Below are 25,760 nucleotides of genomic sequence, written 5' to 3' on the forward strand. Positions count from 1 at the left end.
AGGCTGTTCTTTTAAATCAAGAGCTTGTTGAAAGAAGCAGCAAAGTTTTACATTTCAGAAATGCTTATGATTCAAGGAAAAACAAAGGAGCCCAGGATCTGATAGGTTGTCATATAATGTTATCTTCATATAATTGATCCTTTTGAAAGCCAATGTCTCTAAGCATGATCCTACTCTTCCAGGTCGCTGATGTGGAAACTATATAACCTTGATGGAGATAGCCAGTTCTTTTCTTCTCACAAAAAAGCTCACTAAATGAATCCCCTAAAATTATGTCTTGTAAAACAGATGACAGGTGAAATCTGTTGGAAGAAACATAAACAAATGATTGATGGGGGTTCTGAGAACACTGCTGTGTGAGAAGAGTTCTTTTGTCACCTCAGTTGGTGCGGTGAGAGGTTGTGGTGAAGCAGCTCTTCCTCTCTGAGAATAGCATGACCTTCTTGTTTTATTTTCACACCTGCTTCGCCAAAGCCAGTATCTTCCCTCAGCAGAATAGAGTGGAAGGTGCTCGTTAGGAGTGCAAGACACTGAAACTATGAGCCACCAACCATTAGCTGAGGTTTTGATAATGGACCTGGCAACTACCAGAAAGGTATATTGTATCAGGGAAAGAAAAATCTCCTAATGTAATGGTCTATTTTCTTTTGTCCTAGATTCTTCTTCCTCTTCATAAGTGGAATTTATTTATGGTTTCTCTGGAGTGTTACACAAATCCTAACAGCCATTGAACACGGGTGATGCAATTTCTGTTTCACCAAAGTTCCTGTGAGCGCCGTGGGTTTCCTGTTCCCACTCTCACTCCCAACATGGGGTCAAGTGGCAGATAGCCAAGATATGCACAGGGTCATACCCATTACGCTGCCCATGTAACTATCATTCATCTCCAGTTTCATTCTGCTCTAGGTCCCATAATAAATTTAAGATAGACCCTGTGACTCAGAGCTCAAGCACCTGAAATTTGAAGCCAGACCTGAGTATGTAGCTTGTAATCCTGTCATGAAAGACTTGAGTTACTTTTTCTTTTTCTTTTTTTTTTTTTTTTTACCAACCTTAAAATTTGGTGCTTAGACACTGGTATTGATTCTGGGAACATCTCGATCTTCAATTTGAAAGGTTTGAGTTGCTTGTCTCCTAGAAACACTTAGGCCACATGCGGAACTGATGACAATCAGTGCTCGGAGAGAGCCTTAGAGCAGGAAAGGAACCCATAATTGAGAGAAAATGACAGATGGCAGAGTAGTTTGCTCTTGCCATGGTTATAGGGAGCCTCAAAGCACTTCCACCTTGATGGGATAAAGTTCAACAGAAATGCAGGGCATTACCAAACGTCAGGCACTGACTTAATGAGACCCAGATCATTCTTTTAGTTTCCAAGGGGGATTGGAAATTAAATTCTGTTCCACAGATTGCATACTTAGTCATGCCTCAAATCTCATTTAGCAATATCATTCAGCATTCATTTATTTAAGATTATCTTTGAAGCTGCACAGTAAATACCATAAATCACCATTAATTTAACTTTGCTAATTGAGTTCATTTAGATAGGGTTTGAATGAAAATTTACTTTTGTTTCATCTATACTAAAGAGAATGAGCAGGTCAGTATATAAAGATTATAGGAGCTGTGCCTACCTACGTTCATGTGTGTTTTATAGGTACTTGGAGAGATCTATTTGCATATGAATGCCATTAGTAGGCTAGTCCTAAAACGTTCCCACATATCTCAAAACCGTCCTAGGCCAATTGTTTGATGGCAAAGCTTTATTTATGCAACTGTACGTAACACAAACTATTTTCTAGATATTGAGGCATTCCTATATGTAAATCCTATCCTGATTGTATTTTAAATAGAAATTGAAGCTGAAAAAACAATGTTTTATAAGGCACAATTTCCATGACATTTATGCTATAAATTTTAAAATATTTTGTTTAAAAAGTTATACATGCTTATAGTAGTAAGCTACATATGCATTGAAAGTAAGAATTTGTCATAAAAGCAATAGTTAGGATATCACTTCAAGGAACCAGAAATTGAGAAGTTTTTGAGTTACAAAATTAGATATGGTTTAAATATATAATACCAACTTTGTCATTGTTATTTTATCATACCGTGCCTTGCCATTAACATGATTCTGATTTAATAGAATTTCTTCAATTTAAGGCTGGAAAACATTAACGACCCTTGTACTAAAAGAGTTCATTTAGTTTTTATTTCTGTTTTAAGGTCTTTCTAAAATCTATTTCTTCTTAATTAGCTAACATGTTACATATCATGCTTCTTTAAAAGTTTACTTCCTAGATGGTGCTTTTGGATCATTTAAAAATGTTATGTGTGTGATATTTCAGTTTCAGGTTATGGAATTTATTCTTTAAAAATGATGAGGCCCTGTTCAAACTGTACTTGCTCATGTTTAAAAAATTTTTTTTTTCAACGTTTTTATTTTATTTTTGGGACAGAGAGAGACAGAGCATGAACGGGGGAGGGGCAGAGAGAGAGGGAGACACAGAATTGGAAACAGGCTCCAGGCTCCGAGCCATCAGCCCAGAGCTTGATGCGGGGCTCGAACTCACGGACCGCAAGATCGTGACCTGGCTGAAGTCGGACGCTTAACCGACTGCGCCACCCAGGTGCCCCATCTCATGTTTTTAAAAGAACAAAATGTAATCCACCCCCCCCCCCAAAAAAAAACCCCACATTATTTTGACAGCCAAGAATGAGAGTTTGGAAATTTTATGTTAACATTCATTTTCTTGCAGCCTTGGACTACTTCTGTCTAGTGGGCCAAGCAAGTTCCCACAATGCTCAGCCTCTGACTGGTGCCCTGAGGACTGTGGGCAATAGAATTACTCTATGCATTGGTATTGAGGAATGGGGGTGGTTAAGAGGGATGAGAGAGAAATGGAACCTAGGGGCTGATTCCTGCTCTTTTACTTTCTCGTTTCCCATTATAGGAGGCACAGGGCCAACTATGAAATGCTAACATGTATCCTGACCAAATTGAGAAATTGGCCTTCTAGCACTTCTTATATGGCTAGTTCCTTGCCCTCTGCTATTGAATACCAGGCATCATGGATTCCTGGGTGACCAAGGATCCTGGAAAGTGCCCCCACTCTCTAGTTCTATCCTTACTTATGTGATCAGTCTAAACTTTCCCTAAAGAGCTTTTTTTTTCTGTGCATTTATGCTGTAAATTTCTCTATCCTAATGTACTAATAATAATCACAGGTGCAATCATACAAAGGATGCTCTAAAGTAGTGCTTTCTCATAGAAACTTCTGTGATGATGGAAATATTCTACATCTGTGCTCTCCAAGATGTCAGCCACTAGCCACATATGGCTACTGAGCAGTTTAAATGTGGCTAGTTCAACTGAGGAATTCAATTTTTCATTATGTTTAATTTTAACCAATTTAAATTTAAAAGCCATATGTGACTAGTGGCTACTGTACTGGATAGCACAGTTCTAAACATTTTTTTATCTTAATGCAAAAAAAAAAATGATGGCCAGTGGGCTGGCAAATCTTGCAAATGCCCCACCTTAGAGGGGAAAGGAAAGCCAGGTACCCTGATCCCCAATTACCTGAGTTTCTTGATTGCCAATGGCAATTCAGACTCAATAGAAAACATTTCAGGGAGAATGTAAAATGCTCTACTAAGACTCACATGTTTTGACACCATTTCCTTCTTTTCCCCTTGCTTTATCCCCCCCTCCCCCCACCAGGTTTCAAAAGAAGAATTTTTGAACTATTACGCTGGTGTTAGTGCTTCTATTGACACCGACGCCTATTTCATTTTAATGATGACAAAATCCTGGAGATTATGACACTGTCTATTAATTCTTTTGGAAATCATGGACTCTCAGAGAGTGGAATGACTTTGAAAGAAGTCCATTGCTATAGATTTTTGATAAGATATAAACTGAAGTTTCTGAAAAAGCTAGCCTATGAAAAGCAATAGATCTTCAGTCATCTTACTTAATTGCCTGGAACATATCCATATTCTTAAATGCCTAGGATATATATTTAAATCAGAAAGAAAGGAAGAACAGAAGGAAGAAAGGAAGCCATGGAGTGAGGCTGGAAAGTGGGTCTTAGGTGAAATCATGTATTTCTTGTTATAGTTGTTTCTCTTATAGGTGTACATGTAGGTGGTTCCCCAACTTTCACTTATTTGTTGTCTTTGGAGTCTTTAGCAGGAGGTGATGATAAAAGGATTGGAGGAACATCTGACTGTGTAAAATATCCTGAGCTTACTTATTTTAATGTGTCTCTTGGTGAATGCAAATAAAATTTATTTTATTCTGAAATTTAGTGGCTTTTTTACCCCCCTATTTTCATATTTTGATCCAGGGATTTAAAGTCAGAAAATTCCCACACATGAATGAACGGGGACATAAGTGATTCTGGGGACAAAAGGAGGGTGAGCTCAGTTGGCCCTCTTAGTTGAAGGCTGGGTTTTCATGGAGTGGGATCACTTCCTGGGTTGGCCTATTAGGATGAAAAGCAGTGCACAGGGGAATCGATGGGCTTATAAGAAGCCTTGGATACTTTCTGGAGCTTTAAGGTAAATTGATGAGGAGGACTTTGAAAATGTTTTGGGAATTCATCTTTGGAACCTACATTTAGGCTCCTTCACAAGGCAGGTGATACCAGGTTTCCGGACCCATTTCTCTTCCTCTAATATCTGCTTCTCGGGAAACAAAAGTGGCTGGGAATTGATTACTCATATAACCACAGGCTCTTCACCTTGAAAAGATGAAGAAATGAAGTGGGAGAGGAGAGGAAAGGCTGATGCTGTGCTTCTCAAACTTAAAAAACATTTTTTTAAAAATATTTATTTTGGGAGAAAGAGAGAGTGCAAGTGGGGGAGGGAGAGAGAGAGAGAGGGAGAGAAAGAATCCCAAGCAGGCTCTGCCCTGTCAGTACAGAGACCAACATAGGGCTCAAACTCACAAACCATGAGGTCATTACCTAAGCCTAAACCAAGAGTCAGACACTCAACCAACTGACTACCCAGGTGCCCCACTTCTCGAAATTTAATGAGTACCCAAATCACCAGAGACTCTTGTTAAAATGCTAATGCTATTTCAGAAGGCTGGATTGGGGTTCAAACTTTAACTTGTTAACAAGCTTCTCTGTGATATTGATGCCTCTGGTTTTCAGGTAACACTTCAAGTTACAATGGATAGAGATACCAGCCTGTATATTTCCAGTACTTATGGTTTATTATTTTTCCATCTCTAGTTGGCCATCATAATTTGTGATTTTTGACTGCTGAGCCATCCTTTCTTTGTCTTGAAGTTCTGAAAATATGAAGGAAGCATCAAGAAAATGTATGTGCCTCGCAGGCATGTGTAGGAGAGAAATAGCGCTTTCAAGAGACCTTGTGTGGTGACATTCTAATTGGAGAATTTCTCACAGCCCAGGGCTGAGTCCCACAGCCTTCCAGCTTCAAGGATCTGAATGTGTCAGTCCACCAAGAGTAGGTTGTTGCTCAAGAGGGACTACACTGAGCAAGCTCATAGCAATCGTTGCTAAAACTGGAATGCCAAGCCATTCAACTACTATGGCATGTTAGGGTAATGTTTGATGTGGAAAACAAACCCTAAAATTTATAAAAGTTCAAACAATGGATATTTAGTTTTCATTCATGAAGCAGTATTATGTACCAACTGTTTGTGGTCGATGAACAGCTTTCCTCTGTGTAGTGATTCTGGGTTGCAAGATTCCTCCATTTTGTAGTTCGGCTGTTTTTCCAGGGTTTTGTAGTCAATGATATTCATGTGCCTGAAGAACAAGAGTGTATAGAGGAGACTGAACAACTTTCTGAAAAGCTGTGGTCTGGAAGGGACACCCTCTCTTCTGCTGGCATTTCATTTGATGATAACTAGTCACATGATTACATAGAAATGCAGGGGAGGCTGGGAAGCGTAGTCCTGGTCAGGGAATCTCCTTGCTGGTGAAAATATATCTAACATAAGGTCAATACAAATTTTAGTGGACTATTAGCTGTCTCTGCCACTTAAAACAGCAGTCCCCATTGCCTTCCATTTTCTTAGGGAGGCATGCTTGGTGGTCTCAGTAACCCATGCGGAATAAGATATTTTCCAGGTTGAAGGAGTATGGAATGGAGGTCTTTCTATCTTTAACCATGTTAACAACCAAGAAAACAACTTCTACAACCGTATCTGGTAATGATTTCCCACTTAGCGAGTCTTGTCACTTGGGCTTTTATGGCTCTATTCCTGACCTTGAAATTCATGCTAAGACAACACTGAGGCAATTTTCTTGTTTCATATTGGAGGGGAAAATTAAATTGTAAGAGAATGATCTTATCTGTAGATAATTCAGCAGAATAATCATCTTGATTTAATAAATCATGGGAAGGTTTTGGGGTTTGCAAGTGTTATATATTGATAATTAAAGTGGACTGTTATTACAGATAGAAATTGTAGGGAACAGTTTTAGAATCAAGTAGAGTTAAAAATCAGGATATCATTAAGATATTAGCCCTAACATATAATACCAGCTGCTAAAAATGGTAGGAGGGGAGATCTTACTTTTTTTGGTTGCAGGAGTTCAGGTAGTAGACGTTTGCACATGTTCGTTACTTTCACTTGAAATTATCAGATCCAAAATAAAATTCATTACTCCTTTCCATGCCCTCCATTAACCTCCCCCCACCATCTTCTACTTACACCAAGGATGCTTCTATCTCAGTCTGCGTCTTCAGCTACATGAGCAAGAAATCCAAGGATCTTTGTTCCCTCTCTTTCCAAGAGGCAGAATAAAGATGGTTAAGAGTTCAAATGCCAGAACCAGTCTGCATGGTTTAAAATCTGACTCTGTGTGGATTACTAGCTGTATAATCTTGGGCAAATTACTTGACTTCTCAAACCTCAGTTTCCTCACCTGTTAAGTGGAGATAATAGTAACTACACCACAGGATGAGGATTAAATGAGTTAATATATGGAAAGCACTTAGAACTTTACCTGATGCCAGGTAAGTAAGCTATGTAGAAGTGTGTGTTATTATTTTGCATCACTTTTTAGAGTCATCTGATTATATTTTAGGGTGTCCCTTCTCTCCTTCTCCACTGTACATGTTCAGTTCCTCTTACCTCAAACTCAGAATGGTCCCCAGATAAGTCCTTACCTGCAGTCTTTTACCTTTTCCTCCACCCTTCACATTGATACCAAGATGATTTTTCCTAAGCCTCAGGTTCACCCATATCACTTCATTTCTTAAAGATGTTCAGTAACTCCCCAAGCCCATTTAAAAGTTAAGATATCTTGGCATGGCATTTAAGGCCTCCCTGATTTGTCCTGACCTATATATTTACAGACATCTATCCCATCACATCCTTCATGTTTTCCATGCTTTGGTTATACAGTGTGTTCTCATAAAGAATTTCTCTGGTGTTTGTCCTGGGTTCTTGGAGCATGAGCTTCTAAAATTTCCTGAGTGAGAGCATGTCTTTGTTATGTTAACAAGGTGACCCAGAGTGAACACCTAGACAGTTTCAGGATGGAGACTGCTCACCAGAAAGCTGTACCATATGATGAAAGAGTTAGAACTTTGGGCCAGCCCACCTCTGAAAAGGGGAGGAGTTCTGGAGACTGAGTTCAGTTTCACAGACAATGATTTAATCAAGCATGCCCATGTAAGGAACTCCAATAAAAACTCTTAATACTGAGTCTCAGTGGCACTTGCTGGTTGGTGAACATATTGATTTGCTGGGAGTGTGACATCCCATGATTTCAGAAGAAGAGAAGAGAGCACTCTGCATTTCCTCTCAGACTTTGCCTTACATGTCTCTTTATCCTCCTGATTTGCATTCTTTATAATGAAACTGTAATTGTCAGTAAGCGCAATGCTTTTCTGAGTTCTGGAGTCATGCTAGTGACTTACTGAAACTGAGGGTGTCATAGGAACCTGCATTTTGAACCAAGTGGCTATAAATTCAAGGCTGTAATATAAAAATCCTGCCTGAATTTGTAGCCTGCCCCACAGAATTCAGACTTAAGACTTCATCAACTCTTACCTGATGCCAGCTTGCCAGCTTGCTCTATGGACTTTCCAGCCCTCACAATCATGTGAACCACTTTCTTAAAGTAAATCTATATATAGTTCTCTCTCTCTCTCTCTCTGTCTCCTCTCCACCGCCCCCTCCCCCTTCCCCCAGCCTACATTAACACACACTATTGGTTCTGTTTCTCTGGAGAACTCTGACTAATACTGATGTGCGAACAGCCCTGAAGTAAGAAGTAAACATCTGAAGTAAGAGCATTCTTATTGGAGACTGTCCTCTATCACTTGAGGGGCCTGTCCTAACTCTGAGTGGTTAGTACCAGAATTGATTTTCAGTACACTCAGTTGGGGTTGAAGCAGTGTAACAAGCTGAGTGATTCTTTGCTAAACTGGCTCAAATCTCAAGGCCCAATTCAAAAGATAAAGTCTTTACAAAGCTTTCCACAATCTTCTAACCAGATTGACTTCCTCTTTCATTATTCTATTCCTCTTTTACTGAGTATATATGTGTCTTTATATGACAGTCTGCCAGTCAGATGTATAAGAAATTTTACTTTATTTTCTCTAATAGACTTTCAGACTTGGAGCATTCCTCCATTCAAGATGGCTGGCAGAAAATGTAGCTTAAGTCTTTCCTGGGACTTCCACTTAAGGTTTTTCTATGGTTCTTAGATCTGGCATGCAGGGGAGGGGCAGGATATAATCTCAGCTCATACAGGCTATCCTTGAGACATCTACTGTTTTTCAAGGTCTCTTAAGTCCATTGAATTATGGCAGCTTCTATATCATACTTGGGAAATGACAACTTTGAGAAGCTACTAATGGGGTAGATGAAGAACTCACTTTCGAGATATCTGTGGATATCTAAGTGAGGAATCCAACAGGAAGTTGGATATTCATCCATTAAACCAACAAGTATTTACTGAGAAAATATTCAGTATTATCAGTGAGTAATATCTTAGGTGCTGGGGATTTAACCTTGAACAAAAGACATATGATATATTTACTTGTGGAAGTTCAAATTATTAGACATGATTCTAAAGTTCAGGGTGTTGGTCTGGATGGATAGGAAAATCTTGAAGAGCCAGTGAATGTAATGAAAAAAGCAAAGGTACAAGAGATATCAGATGACTGAAGGGGCAAAGTTCTGGAGTAGGAGGGAAAGATGGAATAAAGAACTTAATGGTTGATTTGGTCTTCTACTGACAGAGGGGCATCTTCTCCTTTGACTGGGAGAACAGTTGTTAAGGATTTATGGGAATTTGGGAGCTTGTAGATGGAAATAGAAAGAGAAGAAAAAGAGTCATGGCCCAGTTTTCTCAAAGCAAAGGCAAAAACATCTGCTGGGAATGAGGAGGACTGAGATTCAATGGGGGACTTGGGGAGGTGGAGATTTGGCAGTAGTCATGGAGGTCATTGGAAGGGAAAAGATGCTGCCAAGCACAAATAAAGGAAAGCACAAATTTATGTGGACACCATTTTGGCAGAATTATGAGATTTTTCAACCAGGATAGTAAAGCAGATAGGATAAAGAAGAGATGTGAATCGTAGAGATGTGTCATATTGAAATAGGACTTTAGCTACCTCCATTTTGACCTCAATGTGTACTTTCTACCTAATTAGGTTCTGTTTTTCCAGCTCATCTCTGAACTCAGGCAAAAGATCTGCCAGGAAAAGCATCCCATAATGGGAACCAAAACCACATCTTCAAGCAATAACTGCCCTGATGCTAGCAAGACCCCACATAACTGACCCCAAAGCAGTGATTGACCTGACCTTTACTTCTCACCTACATGTACCCACCAACTTTTGTTCCATATTTTCCTTATATAAACCTAGAAGTATTTTTTTTACTTTGGAGACAGCCTCGGGGACATCAGACCTCTGTCTTCCTGGCCTCACTGAAATAAATTCCTTTCTTGTTTCACCACTGTTCATCTCTCTGCCTTTGGATTTTGTCAGTGATGAGTGGCCAAACCTGGTCTATTTGGGATTCCTGGAGCCAGGTGCTCTTTTGCACCCTTGGGCCCTGGTTACAATTTCATCTTGTTCCATAGTATCTATCTCTGCAATTTGCACACAAGAGGTGCTCAATGAACTGTGCTGGAATTCAGTAATTATTTAAAAGATAGGAGGATAGGGTTTCCGATTCTGTGTTTCCCTCTCTCTCTGCCCCTCCCCCGTTCATGCTCTGTCTCTCTCTGTCCCAAAAATAAATAAATGTTGAAAAAAAAAAGATAGGAGGATAGGGAAATCTTGAAGTTCACTGTTGTGTCACCCATAACACAAGGAAGAAATCAGATGATGATTCTGGAACAGTAGAATCTCATTTTTTTCTTGAATAAATCAGTATCAATGTTATTCTAGAAAATTAAACATTACAGAAAGAAATGGAAGTTTTAATTACAAGTAAGAATTATATTAAGAAACACTTTATTCTTTTAATTATTTTTATTATGATAATAAAACATATATACTCCCTTCCAAAAGGAAAAGAAGACAAATGTAGTAATTGGAAAATCCCTTACTTTTATATAGTAATCTATCATTCCATTCTCCTTATTAATAACCACTGAAAACATTTTGGAGCTTTGCCTTCAAAGTTTTGCCTCAGAGTTTTTCTGAGCATATTCTAACTCTAATTTTATTTCTATGTCTATATATACTTTTTAAAAAATATATTTTGTAGTAGACACTTTTGTTTGCTTAACATCCTTTATTTCCTTCCTCTCACCCCTATTTTGTCCAGGTTCCCATCTCATCCCCAGGTCCAGAAAGTGAGCCATTTCCAAGCCAGTCAGTGCATGGCATTCATTAGTGACTGGCACTGGTCTAAGGATGTGCACATGACTTTAGCTGGGTCAGTCATACTGAAGGGAAGAAATTACATTTTGTGCTTAGGAGAGAAGTGTGTGTTTTTTTCCTCTTGCTTAACAATTTATGTGAGAAATGGCTATATTTTTTGTTATTAGATTAAAGGATCTATAAATATTGAAACCCTTTTATTGGCCAACGACTTTTCCTTCCCTAAAGATTCCCAGTACACGTATAGACAAAAGCCATTTCATTAAGGACTGAAGAGAAGGTATCTTTGGGTCTGCTGCTGTATGGATGGGACAGGGGAGCTTCTTCAGATAGGGATGCCATTTGTGTTCTCCTGTAAATGTGGCCTTATATCTGTCTTCATATCTGACTGAAGGAGGTGCATTAGTGACTCAACTCTTCATCCCTTTCCTATCTGCATGCTTTACCTTATGTTTCAGAGTTCCCACACAAAAGAAAGTATTCTTTCACTCCTTGAGCTTGGTCATTTGGCCTGTTTGACCAATAAGATGAGGTGCAAGTGACAGGTGTGCTGATTCTGAGCTTAAGCCTCAAAAGGTTTTTGTGTTTCTGTTTGCTCTCTTGTGCCTCTACTATGAAAAGAATAAACCCGAGTTCCCTTTCTGTCTCAAGAAAAAGATAGGATGGCACAAAAACAGACACATAGACCAATGGAATAGAATAGAAACCCCAGAACTAGACCCACAAACGTATGGCCAACTCATCTTTGACAAAGCAGGAAAGAACATCCAATGGAAAAAAGACAGCCTCTTTAACAAATGGTGCTGGGAGAACTGGACAGCAACGTGCAGAAGGTTGAAACTAGACCACTTTCTCACACCATTCACAAAAATAAACTCAAAATGGATAAAGGACCTAAATGTGAGACAGGAAACCATCAAAACCTTAGAGGAGAAAGCAGGAAAAGACCTCTCTGACCTCAGCTGTAGCAATCTCTTACTCGACACATCCCCAAAGACAAGGGAATTAAAAGCAAACGTGAATTACTGGGACCTTATGAAGATAAAAAGCTTCTGCACAGCAAAGGAAACAACCAACAAAACTAAAAGGCAACCAACGGAATGGGAAAAGATATTCGCAAATGACATATCGGACAAAGGGCTAGTATCCAAAATCTATAAAGAGCTCACCAAACTCCACACCCGAAAAACAAATTACCCAGTGAAGAAATGGGCAGAAAACATGAATAGACACTTCTCTAAAGAAGACATCCAGATGGCCAACAGGCACATGAAAAGATGTTCAGCGTCGCTCCTTATCAGGGAAATACAAATCAAAACCACACTCAGGTATCACCTCACGCCAGTCAGAGTGGCCAAAATGAACAAATCAGGAGACTATAGATGCTGGAGAGGATGTGGAGAAACGGGAACCCTCTTGCACTGTTGGTGGGAATGCAAATTGGTGCAGCCGCTCTGGAAAGCAGTGTGGAGGTTCCTCAGACAATTAAAAATAGACCTACGCTATGGCCCAGCAATAACACTGCTAGGAATTTATCCAAGGGATACAGGAGTACTGATGCATAGGGCCACTTGTACCCCAATGTTCATAGCAGCACTCTCAACAATAGCCAAATTATGGAAAGAGCCTAAATGTCCATCAACTGATGAATGGATAAAGAAATTGTGGTTTATATACACAATGGAATATTACGTGGCAATGAGAAAAAATGAAATATGGCCTTTTGTAGCAACGTGGATGGAAGTGGAGAGTGTGATGCTAAGTGAAATAAGCCATACAGAGAAAGACAGATACCATATGGTTTCACTCTTATGTGGATCCTGAGAAACTTAACAGGAACCCATGGGGGAGGGGAAGGGGAAAAAAAAAAGAGGTTAGAATGGGAGAGAACCAAAGCATAAGAGACTGTTAAAAACTGAGAACAAACTGAGGGTTGATGGGGGGTGGGAGGGAGGAGAGGGTGGGTGATGGGTATTGAGGAGGGCACCTTTTGGGATGAGCACTGGGTGTTGTATGGAAACCAATTTGTCAATAAATTTCATAAAAAAAAATAAGTAACAAATGCCAGAAAACATACAAAATTTGTTTCTCAAGTTCTCTTTTCTATTAACCACATCTTTCCAGTAGATTAGCTGTTGATCTAAGGATGGGAAAATTACAATCAGAAGCCAGATGCTCCCACAATTTGGTTTTATAAATAAAGTTTTATTGAAACATGAAAAAAAAAAGAAAAAGATAGGAAAGTCACAGATCAGTGGTATTCCCAGCTGAACCCAGCCTAAATCAGCTGACTTCTGTTCTGTTGCTGATGTTGAACTCTTCCCAGCTAATACTAGTAGAACCACCCAGCAGAATCCAACCTAGGTCATTCAACTCCCACATAATGGAAAGTTTGTGACAATACATGATGTTGTTTGAAGCCACTCAGTTTTGGCATGGATTGTTACTAAGCACCCATATAGCAATAGCTAACAGATACACAGATCAATCTGGTAGTTTCTCATTGTGGGAATGAGAGGGGGAAGGAGTAAGAGGGAGGTGGAGCCTCTGCAGAATTTCCTCTTTCTAGAAACATTGACAAAATGGCATAGATGTTTTTCTTTATCAGTTATCTAAAAATGTGCCATATTTCTTTTAGTGATTTTGTTAATATTCTATAATATAGATATACCATATTTTATTTAGAATATTTACAATTTTTCTCCATTAGAAGCAGTACTGCATAGATATTTTTTGTGCATAATTTTTGAGCCCTTTCTGTGATTATTTCTTTAGAAAATTCTTAAAAGTGGAATTTTGAGGAGTGCCTGAGTGGTTCAGTCAGTTAAGCATCCGACTCTTGATTTCAGCTCAGATCATGATCTCATGGTTTGTGAGTTCAAGCTCTATGTTGGGCTCTGTGCTGACGGTGTGGAGCCTGCTTGAGATTCTCTCTTCTCTCTCTCTCTCTCTCTCTCTGTGTGTGTCAAAAATAAATAAACATTTAAAAAGTGGAATTTTGGAATATACCCATTTACATTTTTCTATGTATTTCCAAATCACCCTCTTAAAAGTTTGCAGTAATTTACATTCACACCAAAAGTATATGAAAATACCTTTCCCCGCATTGAAGTTTGGCAATATTTTTAATTTTCACAATTTTATAGGTAAAAAATTTACCTCATTATGTTATGTGAATTTTTTTATTCTGAAGGAGATCCAGCATATTTTCATATTTTTAGAATAAATTTCACTTCTTCTGTGAAACTGCAGCTCATGTGCTTGTTCATGTTCCTCTTAGATTGTTTTTTGCTTATTGATTCGTAAGACTCTTTAGATATTAAGGCTATTAGCAGTTTGTCACATTGTTACTATATTTTTCCGGTTTATTTTTATCTTTTCTTTTTGTTGTGGATTTTTTTAATACAATAAAAAAATTACCAATATTCTATATTTTACATATGCAAATGTATCACTCCTTTTCTTTTATGGTTTCTGGGTTTTATGTCTTTTTTAGAAATGCTTTTTACATCCAAAGAGTATAAAATTATTTGCCCATGTCTTCTATCATATTTTTCATTCTAAAAATTATATCTTTGATCTACGTTGGATTTATTTTAGAAGAAGTCAGTTAGTTCTTTCCTCTTTATCTAAAATTGGCTAGTGTATTGTTCTAATCTCTATTAAATAATGCACCTTTATCTACTAATTAAAAGCAAATGAAAATTTTTTAAGTACACGGATCTGGACACATAGGTTTTCTATCTATTCCATTGATTGTCAAAAAACAAAACAAAACAAAAAAGAAAAAAGAAAATTAAAAGAAAAAAGAAAAATCTAACCAGGGATATCTGCAGTTTCTAGGCAAGTAATACCCTTGCAAATTTTTGTGCTGATAATTATTATCATTTTGTGACTTGTAAATGTATAACGAAAGTAATTTATATTGCCTCTAAAAAATGAATAAAATGTCAAAACCACCCATATAGACTCTTCTCAATTCTTTTCTTCTCCAGAATTGTGCAGGCTCTTCTTAAACATATATTTTTCCACATGATATTTAGAATAATAGCATATATATATGTATATATATATATGTATATGATGTAGAAGACTACACATCATTTATGAAATATGACTATTTCTGAGTAGTGGGGTTGAGGAATGAGGTCTTTTACTTGCTGTATTATAGATGTCTGTGTTTCTTGAATTTTGAGGAACAAGCAAGTATTAGTTTAGTAACAAATATTCAGTGAAGATTTAAAGAAATATATCAGCATATGTAAATATTATAATCAAAGATGTTAATGAAGTGTTAGTGTCTTTTAGTGTTTTGTTTTGTTTTTGTTATTGTTTTTTTTATGCTTGGTCTCTTTGGGTTTTGCAATATGCAATGATTTCATCTGCCAATAATAAATATTTAGTTTCATAAAACATTAAAATCCTGTTTAATATTTATGTTTCTTTCTTTTTCTCCTTGTCTAATTGCATTTGATAGCATTTCTAGAACAATGTTAAATGTGGTGACAGTGGAATTCCTGCTGTTTTATCTCTAAGTTTAATGGAGTACTTAATATTTCACCATTGAGCATGACTCTAGCTTATATTCTATTTTATTTTACTAAAGTTGTATTTTTTCATTAAAAAATAAATCTTAAGCATCACTTAAATCTACATTGCCAATGTCACATCTTAATTCATGAAATTTTATTAATATGTAAAAAAGGGACTTCACAGCATATTTATCAGTCTTGTGATAGGGCATTTATTGGATTTTTATCTAATTAAATTATTCCTTAGGCTATAAAAGCAATATTTCACTCTTCTCAGTGGATAAAAGTGTCTTTAACTTAATATTAAAACATTTTCTGATTATTTATCTTTTTTGTTTAATAGTTAGTCCAATTTATACTTTGCAGCAACTAATTTGTCATAGAAAAAGTCCTCAGCCTCTGCGAGTTCTCTTCTCCTTGTTGAGAAACCTTTACCCAGAGTAGAAAGGGAGTGACCCTAATAATTTACAGTTGAGGAGTCCACCAGATCAACTCAAGTGTTTCTGCAGAATTCAGCATTGAAATTTTATTTTTCAAACCTCAGGGGCTTCCCGGGTCATTTGCTTCACATTTGGTTTTCACCAGTAGCTTCTGGAGTGTTAACGTATTCCTCCCACCCACCAAGTTTTACTCATCATACTTTCTTTGCCTGAACAGCTACCTCCTTGTGAACTATACACAAATCCCACATGAATGCCACAAGCAAATAAAAGGTAGAAGTTAGATTAGACTTCAGTGTGGATCTAAAATAAACTAAATAAATGAATAAACAAGATTAAATGCAGATATTCATCACAGAAATGAAGCTTTGGAAAATTCCTTCACCCTATTGTTTCCCCGTTTCTGTGGTTACAGTGGTTAATAGTGCAGCTGGGGAGGTAACTGTGGATGGGGAAGGCAACTGACTCCTTACACGTGGCTGCCCAGATGTGCTGCTCACTCAGGGATGCAGTGCCTGCCTCTGAGCATCCCAGCCTGGCATCATTCTATCCTGAATGATGGTGAGGAAGCACACTGACTAATATAGCATCATTCACTAACATGCTGATTCATTCATTCCATGTTTATGGTTAAGTGCCTTCTAGACCTTAGGTGCTGTGTTTAACAACAGACATAAACCCCAATAAGTCATAGAGTGCTTAGAAGACCAGAGGGGAGTCAGATGAGGTAATTGCAGATCAATGTGGTGACAGTAGGGGTAAGCATAAGGTACTCTAGGATTTCTCCATACACACATGAAATTTATTATGCCACACCCCTGATTGAAATCCTTCCAAGTACCCCCACCCCCTGAAGGCTAAATCAAAACTTCTAAGCCTGGCATGTCAAATGCTTAACCGCTGGTCCCCACCAATTGTGCCACATGCCATCTCAGCCACTGCTCAGTAGACTTCGTGCCTGTGGATGGCTTCCAATGGACCACCTGCTGAATGAACCAGCAACACTCTTCATTCATTCTCTCTGTGAGATACACTGACACCCATGTTGAGACTTGGCTGCCAGCAGGCTATCCTCCAGTGCTCTCTGTACCCACCAAGTGAGACACAAACTCACCCAAGTCAGTCCTGAGTGTCCCAGACTCATTTAGGCCAGTTCAACCTGTTATTGTAATCACATTATGAAGCTGATAAAGTATGAGTATGCAAAGAAAGTCTGATGCTGATCTATAAGAACTACCTTCAATGGTTTGAAAATACTTGACAAAGGCATGTTGAAAGAATATTGCTAGGGGCACCTGGGTGGTTCAGTTGGTTAAGCATCCAACTCTTGATTTCAGCTCAGGTCATGATCTTAGGGTTCGTGTGTTCGAGCCATGCATCAGGCTCTGTGCTGACAGTGCGGAGCCTGCTTAGGATTCTTTCTCTCTCTCTCTGTCTCTCAATCTCTCTCAAAAAATAAATAAACTAAAAAAAAAATTTCAACTGAAAAAAATTAAAAATTAAAAAAATTAAAAAAAAAAAAGAATATTGCTACCCATATGCTTGATAATATGATGGTGCAAGATTAGGCTGAGGGATACCTTTAAAAAGTTAAGCATCTACACTTAGATTTTTTTGTAGGTGTTTGAAAGTCCTTATCCATTTTAAAGAAAGCAAAACTAGACAAAGTAGTTGATGTTTTGCAGTGTGTTACCAAAGAAAGATAAGGTGAAACTATGGTCAGGAACCCACAACCCAAAGGAGAAAGTTTGGCCTTGTTACAAAAGGGTGGTGAATGGACATACAGTCAAATGTTTTTAATTAAAATAAAATGTTCCAGGCATATATGTATTATTTTTTTATACAAGTGCCCTGTGTCTGACTTTTGGGAATAACCACCAATGCCCTACTGTTCCCGACTGAGGCTGACAAGGAGACATCACCTATTGTAGCTGTAACTCCTTAAATGCCCCAGTGCTCTGTCACAGCTCCATGGCTTTGAGCGCATTGTTTCCTCTGCTAGGAAATGTCCTCTGGGCTCCTGTATCTGGCACATTCCTACTTACTCTGTCTTGCCACATCAAGTGCGATTTCCTTCACATTACCTCCCTGGTTTGTTTGCTTGTTTGTTTGTTTGTTTTCTCAGCCAGTGGCAGAATGTCCTTCCTATATTTGGGGACCACCCCAATCTATGAGGCACAGCCTTTTACTGGAGAAGATGTAAATGCCACCTATATTCTTCTCTGCTTCCCATTGCTAGGGCCCAGGCACATGAGCTTGGCATAGTTCTAATCAACCACAGGCTCCAGCTGTACCTCTAAACTGGTGGCCAGTAGGTGAAGCTGCTGGACGTTGCTGCTCGCTCTGCTCTGGGGTTGGTGGTGACAATGGCGGAGGCTCTTTTCAGTTTCTGGATGTGCCAGTGGTAGAGATAAGGGGAGGCTCTGTGAACTCCATGTTCGATTCTCAGATATTCTGGGAGCACTCTAGTAGCCTTTATTAAATTCCTTTTCTGCACAAATCAGCCTACATTTGCTTCCATTGTTTACACTGAGAATCCTAATGCTTTGCCTGCAAGCAGTGATACGACACTGGAACTATCCCTATGTGTCTCTGTCCCCCTGTGATAGTGAGCTGGGAACAGTACATTTCATCCCTGTAACTCCAGTGCCTAGCACGGAACAAAGTAAGGCAAGGCAGATCCTCAACAAATTGCTGTTTAATTCATTAACTTGTGAATTAATTACTTAATCGATGAGTGACGTTCCTCTGAAAATCCAAATATAAAATGACAGCAAGTGACACCAGAATGTTTTCAGTGGTTGAGGAGGTCTGTGGCCTATTCTGTCCCTATTCTTCACAGAAGACAAGCACAGGCACAGAGAGTTCCATAGCATTTAATTAAATATGAGATGGTAACACACGTCGGATAGTTGTATACTTAGCAGCTCTGCAAAATGTTTGTAATGCATATGGGAGGTACATGGTCAAATCAGAGACCTTCACTGTAGTGAATGATGGGTAGTTTTTAGAAAAACCCCAGAAAAAAACCACTGAGCTGACACAAATGCCATCTGATCTGCACCATTCCAGATGTCTTGACCACATATTCTCACCACCTTCCTGATGGTTCCGTCTTGTAGCCTCTCCAGAAGTGCTATGGAAACACAATATGCACATCTGAAATAGCGTCTACTTGGCTTTTCTGAAGGAAATTTCCGTGGAAACTAGAATGACAGGAGAGGCAAAGGCTAGTGGAAAATCAGTCGAATAATCCAGGGGCTCCCTAGACCCAGCCAAGATTGTTTAATTGCCCAAATCAGCTGCCTGTTTACTGGTTCTCATTTCATGTTCTACAGAACTAGCAGTTCACGCTTCTGACTTATGCATTGTGTCTGAGACCAATTTTTCTTTCCTAATGAAATGCAAAAGGAGGTTGGTGGGAACAAACTTGCAATCTGACATTATACCTTGTCCTTGAGTATAAAATCAATCATTAGCAGCAATTATGATTATAAGAGTATAATACATGGATTTTAAATCCCTCCAGTAACAGACATTCACACACTAAATTCAAATAATAACGTGTGCCCCAAAATACTGAAACATGGGATTTTAGAGTGGGGGTGGCTTTGATCTTTATCGAGACTTATCTCCTGATTTCTTCAAGAGATTGTCTATTATATCAGGGGAACAAACTTAGGGCTTCCAGTCCTGAATTAACATGTAAGGTTTCTGTGTTCCAATTTCCCCAGAAATTAAAGATGACAACAACACACCTCATAGGACCTCTGTGAATAAGGTATAGGACACCCCGGTTGGCATGGGATTTCCTGTGATAACCTCCTCTTTGAGACCTAGTTCCCATTTCTACAAAAGGTAAAGAACACATGTCCACCTGGTGGAAAATGTCTTCTAGGGCTGACACACCAGGTAGGTTCTGCTTTCCCGCCACACAGATGTATATCACTTGTCTGGCATTTTCCCTGACTGTCTGCAATTGGGCACCCTGAACATGCCTCTATTATAGCACTTTGTGTTATTGGATCATTTGTTTACAAAGTTGCCACTTTTATCAGATTTTCCACCTTATGAGGGCAGGGTCCCCAACTTTATTCACCTAACCCTGTGGCTGGCACATAGCAGGCTTTCCATGAATACTTGCCAAGGAAATGAAAGGGATAATGCTTAGGGAAATGCTTTGAAAATCACAAAAGCACTAACAAATCTAGGGAATAAGAGATTATATTCATCACTACTGATTCAGAGAAAAGGATTTGGAAAGTACAATGGCCAACAGAGGAGTAAATGATCTTATTATCATTAGGCCTCAAAGCTAACAGATATGATTTTAGTCCAAAATTTAAAACCCCCTTTACAGATATCACAAAACAAAACAAGAAAATTGAAAACTTAAAAACACTTAGCCCCCCAAAAACTAACAGGACAAAAAGGTGTAAAATGTAAACAAAAACAATGGAAACAACCCCTTGAACAAAACAAAACCCTGAACTATGCCCTTCATTACTTCCTGTGCCTCTGCTGCTCTGTGTGGTTCTGCATCTGTCCATGGTCTGGGGGGGCTGTGGGATGGGTGTTGGCAGCACTCCTCTGAGCTGAGATTTCTCAGCTGCCTTGACTTGGTTTGAGCTCGTCACTAAAAATTCATCTAGACCAAGAAATGCATGTTCTTTACCTTCAAGAACATGGCCCCAGTCGGCTCGCTCACTGCATGTGCTTATAACTCTTCTCCCTGAAGCTTGTGGCAACATCCACAGGTATAAAACTCAGGACAATTTGTGGATGCATTTGGATTGGGGCAGTCTCTACACACAGAGAAGTGTTATTCCCGGCTCATTGCTCAAATGCACCTGTGTCTGGAGTTGGCAACAGGTTCTTCTATTTCAGATGGATGCAGCCGGGTGGTATTAGCAAGACAATCATGCTCTCGATAACTAACAACAGAAATTCTGGGCTTCTACTTTTTCAGAAAAACAGAATCGAATGGGATATGTGGGGAACAAACTTCAGTTTTCGTAGACATGGCTGGCCATGGTAGTTCATACATCACATGACCCTCTCTTTCTCAGTGTTTTTAGTTTGGTGGCCATGTCGCTGTCTGGGACACTCCTGGTTTATGCTTGTTGTCCTGGAATATTTATAACTCCTCCTTTCACTTTCAAAAATGACCCAGTTTGGACAATAAATGACATAGTCACCCCATTTGTTATTAGTGGGGTTTGTCACTCAAGAATAGGATAGTCCCTAGTCAAGGAGAAGGCGCATGCTTTGGGGGGAACCATGGTTAGACTCCCGACCATCAAACCCCACACTGAGGGGGGAGCAAAATGGACAAGTTACTTCATACTTCCAAGTCTCCATTCCATCATCTATTAAAAAAGAGAATAATAATAATGATAATAATAATTGTACCAATGCCTGGGATTACTATGAGGATGTAGGGAGACGAGCTATGTAGAGCCCACTGGTACATAGTAAGTCTTAACAATGATGGCTATCATCCTTGTTCTCCTTTTCCTCTTTCTTTCCTTGCCCTCTTCCTGCCTTCCTACCCCCTCCCTTCTCTCCTCCATCCTTTCTTTCATTCTTTCCTGTTTGTTTTTTCCTTAAATAATGGAATAATTTGGGTTGCCTGAAGCAGAGTGCTCCTGCCTCAAGACAAATGCCCCTGGAGTGAAAAGGAGTGATCCAAGCCATGCTTCTGAATCCTGTAGATGATACAGAGGGCTTGCCTTAATTCTGTCTTCTTTGTGGTTCGAGGAAGAGTAGGCAGAGCTCAGTCATCTTTGTCAGTCATCATGGTTCCAGTCCTGGGTTTCTGAAAATTCACTGGTTTTGGTAGAAACTGGACATGGTGACATAGGCTTCTTCCTGGCTCGATCCCAAGGAAGTGAGAATGGGTTGTCCCTGGGCAGCTGGGTTCAATGTCAGGATTCCTGATTGGAAAGGAAATGGAGTGGGCCCAGGGCCATTTGTAGTTCCAGGGACAAGCAGCAGGCCCTGGTACACATGAGGCCCATTCTTGCCACCATCCCTGAAGTCTGGGGGTCTGGAAGATGGGAGCACAAGGGCCTCACACATACTGACATTCCCAGCCAGGCATCTGAGGGGTGAATCTCCTCTGAACGTTTTTGGGGTGATGACTGCATGCTCAGATGGCCAGATGGGGCTCTGCACACCCCCTACAAGCCTCTGCTTTTCAGACTCCTCTGGTTGTGGCAGAGAAGTGTCTTGCAGAAAGCCTTCGGCTTCATCTCTAGCTTGAATGCCATCCACCTTATGAATCTGGCAGTCCAGGAAACTTTCAGGATTGAAACTCACATTCAAATTCTACACCAAAAAAAGAGAGAAGGCATTGAGAGTGCTCCAAAGAGACACACCAGCAAAGGTTCAGTTCAGGGAAAGATGTAACAAACTTTCTGACAGGGGTTTACCAGAGAATGTCAGAGAATTACCCACATGTTCTAGTTGACTCTACCACTGGATGCACTCTGACATGTCAGTCTGAAGGGACTGGCCATGCCCTCCAGCCCCATGAAAGCCCAGGAGACTTCTGAGACTTGTATCTCATTTTAGTTTTCTATATCCAGGGAGCTGCAGCTAGGATCTTGCAGTTATGGGATGCACAAAAGACCAACACTTGTGGTTCAACTGTTCCCTATCCTGCAATATTATTCTTGGCTTTTGGAATGCCTCCAACATTGTGATAGAATCACCAGAAGCACTTACCTTTTTTGGTTTCTTGCAAAGTTGTTCCAGAGTCTTCTTATGATCTGGGAGACTGGGCCACACAATAGGTTTAATTCTGAAATAAGAGGACATTGAGAAAGATGAAATGAACAGTGAGGGAGCATGCATGCACAATAGGTCTTTCCACCAATTCTGAGCCAGAAATCAGAAGAGCAGATTTCTAGTCTTGGCTCAGCCACAACTAGGCGGGTGAACTTGGACAAGCGACTTGCTTTCCCTGGGCCTCAGTGTCCTATTAATTCACAGAGGAGTTGGACCAGGGGTCATTGTCAGTGATCTCTATGAACACCTTTGGGAGAGAACCCTGGAGAAGAGGAACAGTGAGGCTTGGCAAGGGTGTGGCTATGAAACCAACATTCCCCCGGCTCTTCTACTCTTAATATAGGTGTTGTCATCCTACTCCTTCTCTTAACTGATAGCAACTCCTCTGCTCTGATTTTTGTGGAAGTGAGGAATATTTTCTAAACCACCCAGGGAAATTAGAGTATCATGGGGCACCTCAATGGTTCAGTTGGTTGAGCATCCGACTTCAGTCAGGTCATAATCTCATGGTTTGTGAGTTGGAGCCCTGCATCAGGCTCTGTGCTGTCAGCACAGAACCTGCTTCAGATCCTCTGTCCCCCCCTTTCTCTGCCCCTCACCCACTTACTCTCTCTCTCTCTCTCTCTCAAAAATAAATAAACATTAAAAAAGACAAAAAGACAAATTGAAGTATCATGAGAGCATGTGGCACTGTGCTGAAGGCATCTTCCTAGAATATTAATAACTTGATGGTATGTGTCAAAAGCATCATTTTCATAATGAAACAGACAGGGCTCTGTCATGAGGTAGAATGCAAAAGTCCCATGAATTTGTGTGCTGAAATTCAAGACTTCAAATACATTCTGTATTTTCCATGGGTACCCTCAGCTGCCCAGACATTTTGGAGGCATGGTTCCCACTATTTTAGAAGAAGAAGTTTGGGGGCAGGGTTTGCCCTATGTCTAATTTATGTATTTTCACCCCTTATGAAATTAAATGTGGAAATTCACCAGTGCCTTAGGGTGGGGAGGGATGTTGGGCACTACAATTCCTGAAATGTCTTTTTCCCTTTGTAGTTTTCTCATCAATAAATAGGCTAGAGCTCCAACTGTCTGGGACCCCATGTAACCATCCTATTGATTAAAGTTCACCTTTTTTTCCATAATGCACAGGCCAAGATGACCATCAGAGACACAGAGAAGAAACTCAGAATGCTAATAGTTAGTAAAATAGGATCCATCCTCCCTGGAATGCAAGGAAAGATCTTGTTAGTAATCATTAAACATGGAGTTGGGGAAGCTTTCAGTATGCTTTGAGTTTATTTAGTAACTCGAGACCATTTACTATTTCTTCAAAGTCACCCTTCAGTGAACAGGATAATGTACTAGCTTTATGCACAAAGAATTTTGGCTTCAGTAAGTGGCACTCACGTGAGTGACCAGGTGTAGAACATCTCATTTGAAATGTAAAAGTGGCCCAGCATTAAGGATAGCAGTACTCTTTCCCCAACATCTACCATCAAGAGAAGTAAACCTAGCAGGGGAATCAGGAGGGGGATGCTCTACCTCACAGGTTCATCAAGTTCCAGTCTGAGAATGGGATGTTGGTATGTCAAGAATTGTTCCCCTCATACTTCAAAGAGAAGGTATATGTGGAGTGAGCCGTGTTCTTTGGCTTTTCTAGCCATTCTCACTTCCTAGACCATGTGGATACCTTTGTTATTCTGGAAAAGGAGGCATGAATGAGCAGCACTAACCTGCTCATCTTCTATCACAAAAGGTGTTCCCCTAGAGGAGCTTTTGAGAGACCAGCCATTGGGATTCCAGTCTAAATTGGTAGAGTGGAGGTAGTAGGTGGGGACTTTATTCAGAATTATTATCAGCTCCCAAGAACACCTGGGTCAGTGGAATCCAGGGCAGCCTATATCATTTGATCAATGACTATGGGTTCTATTCCCACTACTTCCTTATTCTTCACAAGAGGGGCAAATATGGCAGGTCATTCTCCAAAGACAGTGTAAACATACCCTCAGGGGAGTCCTAACATGTGGGTTCCTTTCACCTTTCTGCCTCTCACTCTTGTTCACACACCTTAACATGCAAAGCACTTTGCAGGGGACAAAGATTCTGCTGTCACTTCCCACCTGTGATCTCTGGAGTTCTGAAGTGGAAGCTTGGACTCCATTCACTCCAGAAGCCTTCAAAATAGTCATGATTAGGAATGGACCGGACTTTAATCTCATACATTGCATCAGGTTGTAGCTTTCTCTGTAGGAGTTCCAGCTTTGTACTGGATAAGTTCACATGCTAAAGAGCAAAACATGCCATTATATTTTTAGGGTCAAAAAAGACATGTTGCCTAGATCCCCCAAATCATTTCAAGTTAAGTGACTTTAGTCATGTGGGTACTCTTGTTAGGAAAAGGAGATATGACATGGAGAGGAGCATGTGTGAGCTCAAAATGATGCTACCAGTGGTCAAGGAGGGCAACAGTACCATGGGTCTTTGTTTAGGTGAGCTGGACTCTTCAATACCAGGAGGATATAAATCACTCCCAGGCCCCCACCTTCCTTTCCACACTTCGATTTCTCTCTCTCTCTTTTTTTTTCTCTTTTTCTCCTCTTTCACATCCCAAAGGAAAATACAAGGGAATGGTAAGGTAAGTGAGCAGGAATAATTTCTCTCTAGAAAGATTCAATTCTACATTGCAAATAGCAATATAGAGAACAACAGTCTCTTCAGCAATGTGCATTATCCTTAAGAAAAAACTATCAATTTGATGGATAAAAAGTTAATATTCCACTGTTATTTACATTTATACTTATTTGATTATTAGTTTTCATATATTTATTGCATTTACATATATCTTATTTTATGAGACATTTCCAAGTTTCTTGCTAATTTTTTCTGTTGTTACATTTGTCCTTTTCTTAATGATTTATAAGACCTCTTTATATATGAAGGATATTAACCATCTGTCAGTTGTATGTATGGCAATTTAATCCTAATATCTAATTTGCCTTACAATTTTGATTGTCATGTGTGCTGACATTTATAAGCCTTTATTTTTATATATTCATATGTATCCATCTTTTTCTCTCTTTACTGCTTTTATGCTTAGAATATTTTTCTTCATCTCAAGATTACATAAGCATTTACCTATATTTTTTCTACCTTGT

The 25,760-nt window shown here is 39.5% G+C and overlaps 1 protein-coding gene across 1 annotated transcript in view; it reads right to left on the reverse strand.

Moving 5' to 3' along the window:
* Positions 1 to 18,672: 18,672 nt before the first annotated feature.
* Positions 18,673 to 25,760, reverse strand: part of IL7R (interleukin 7 receptor) — a 28,089-nt gene continuing 21,001 nt past the window's right edge. The window contains exons 5-8 of the mRNA XM_043600026.1: positions 24,726 to 24,888; positions 23,734 to 23,827; positions 22,541 to 22,616; positions 18,673 to 22,141 (exon numbers count right to left, since the gene is read on the reverse strand). Of these exons, the coding sequence (XP_043455961.1) occupies positions 21,638 to 22,141; positions 22,541 to 22,616; positions 23,734 to 23,827; positions 24,726 to 24,888 (837 nt within the window). The 3' untranslated portion in view covers positions 18,673 to 21,637. The remainder of the gene's footprint in view (positions 22,142 to 22,540; positions 22,617 to 23,733; positions 23,828 to 24,725; positions 24,889 to 25,760) is intronic.

This window comes from Prionailurus bengalensis, chromosome A1, assembly GCF_016509475.1.
Source record: "Prionailurus bengalensis isolate Pbe53 chromosome A1, Fcat_Pben_1.1_paternal_pri, whole genome shotgun sequence".
Lineage (NCBI taxonomy): Eukaryota > Metazoa > Chordata > Mammalia > Carnivora > Felidae > Prionailurus > Prionailurus bengalensis.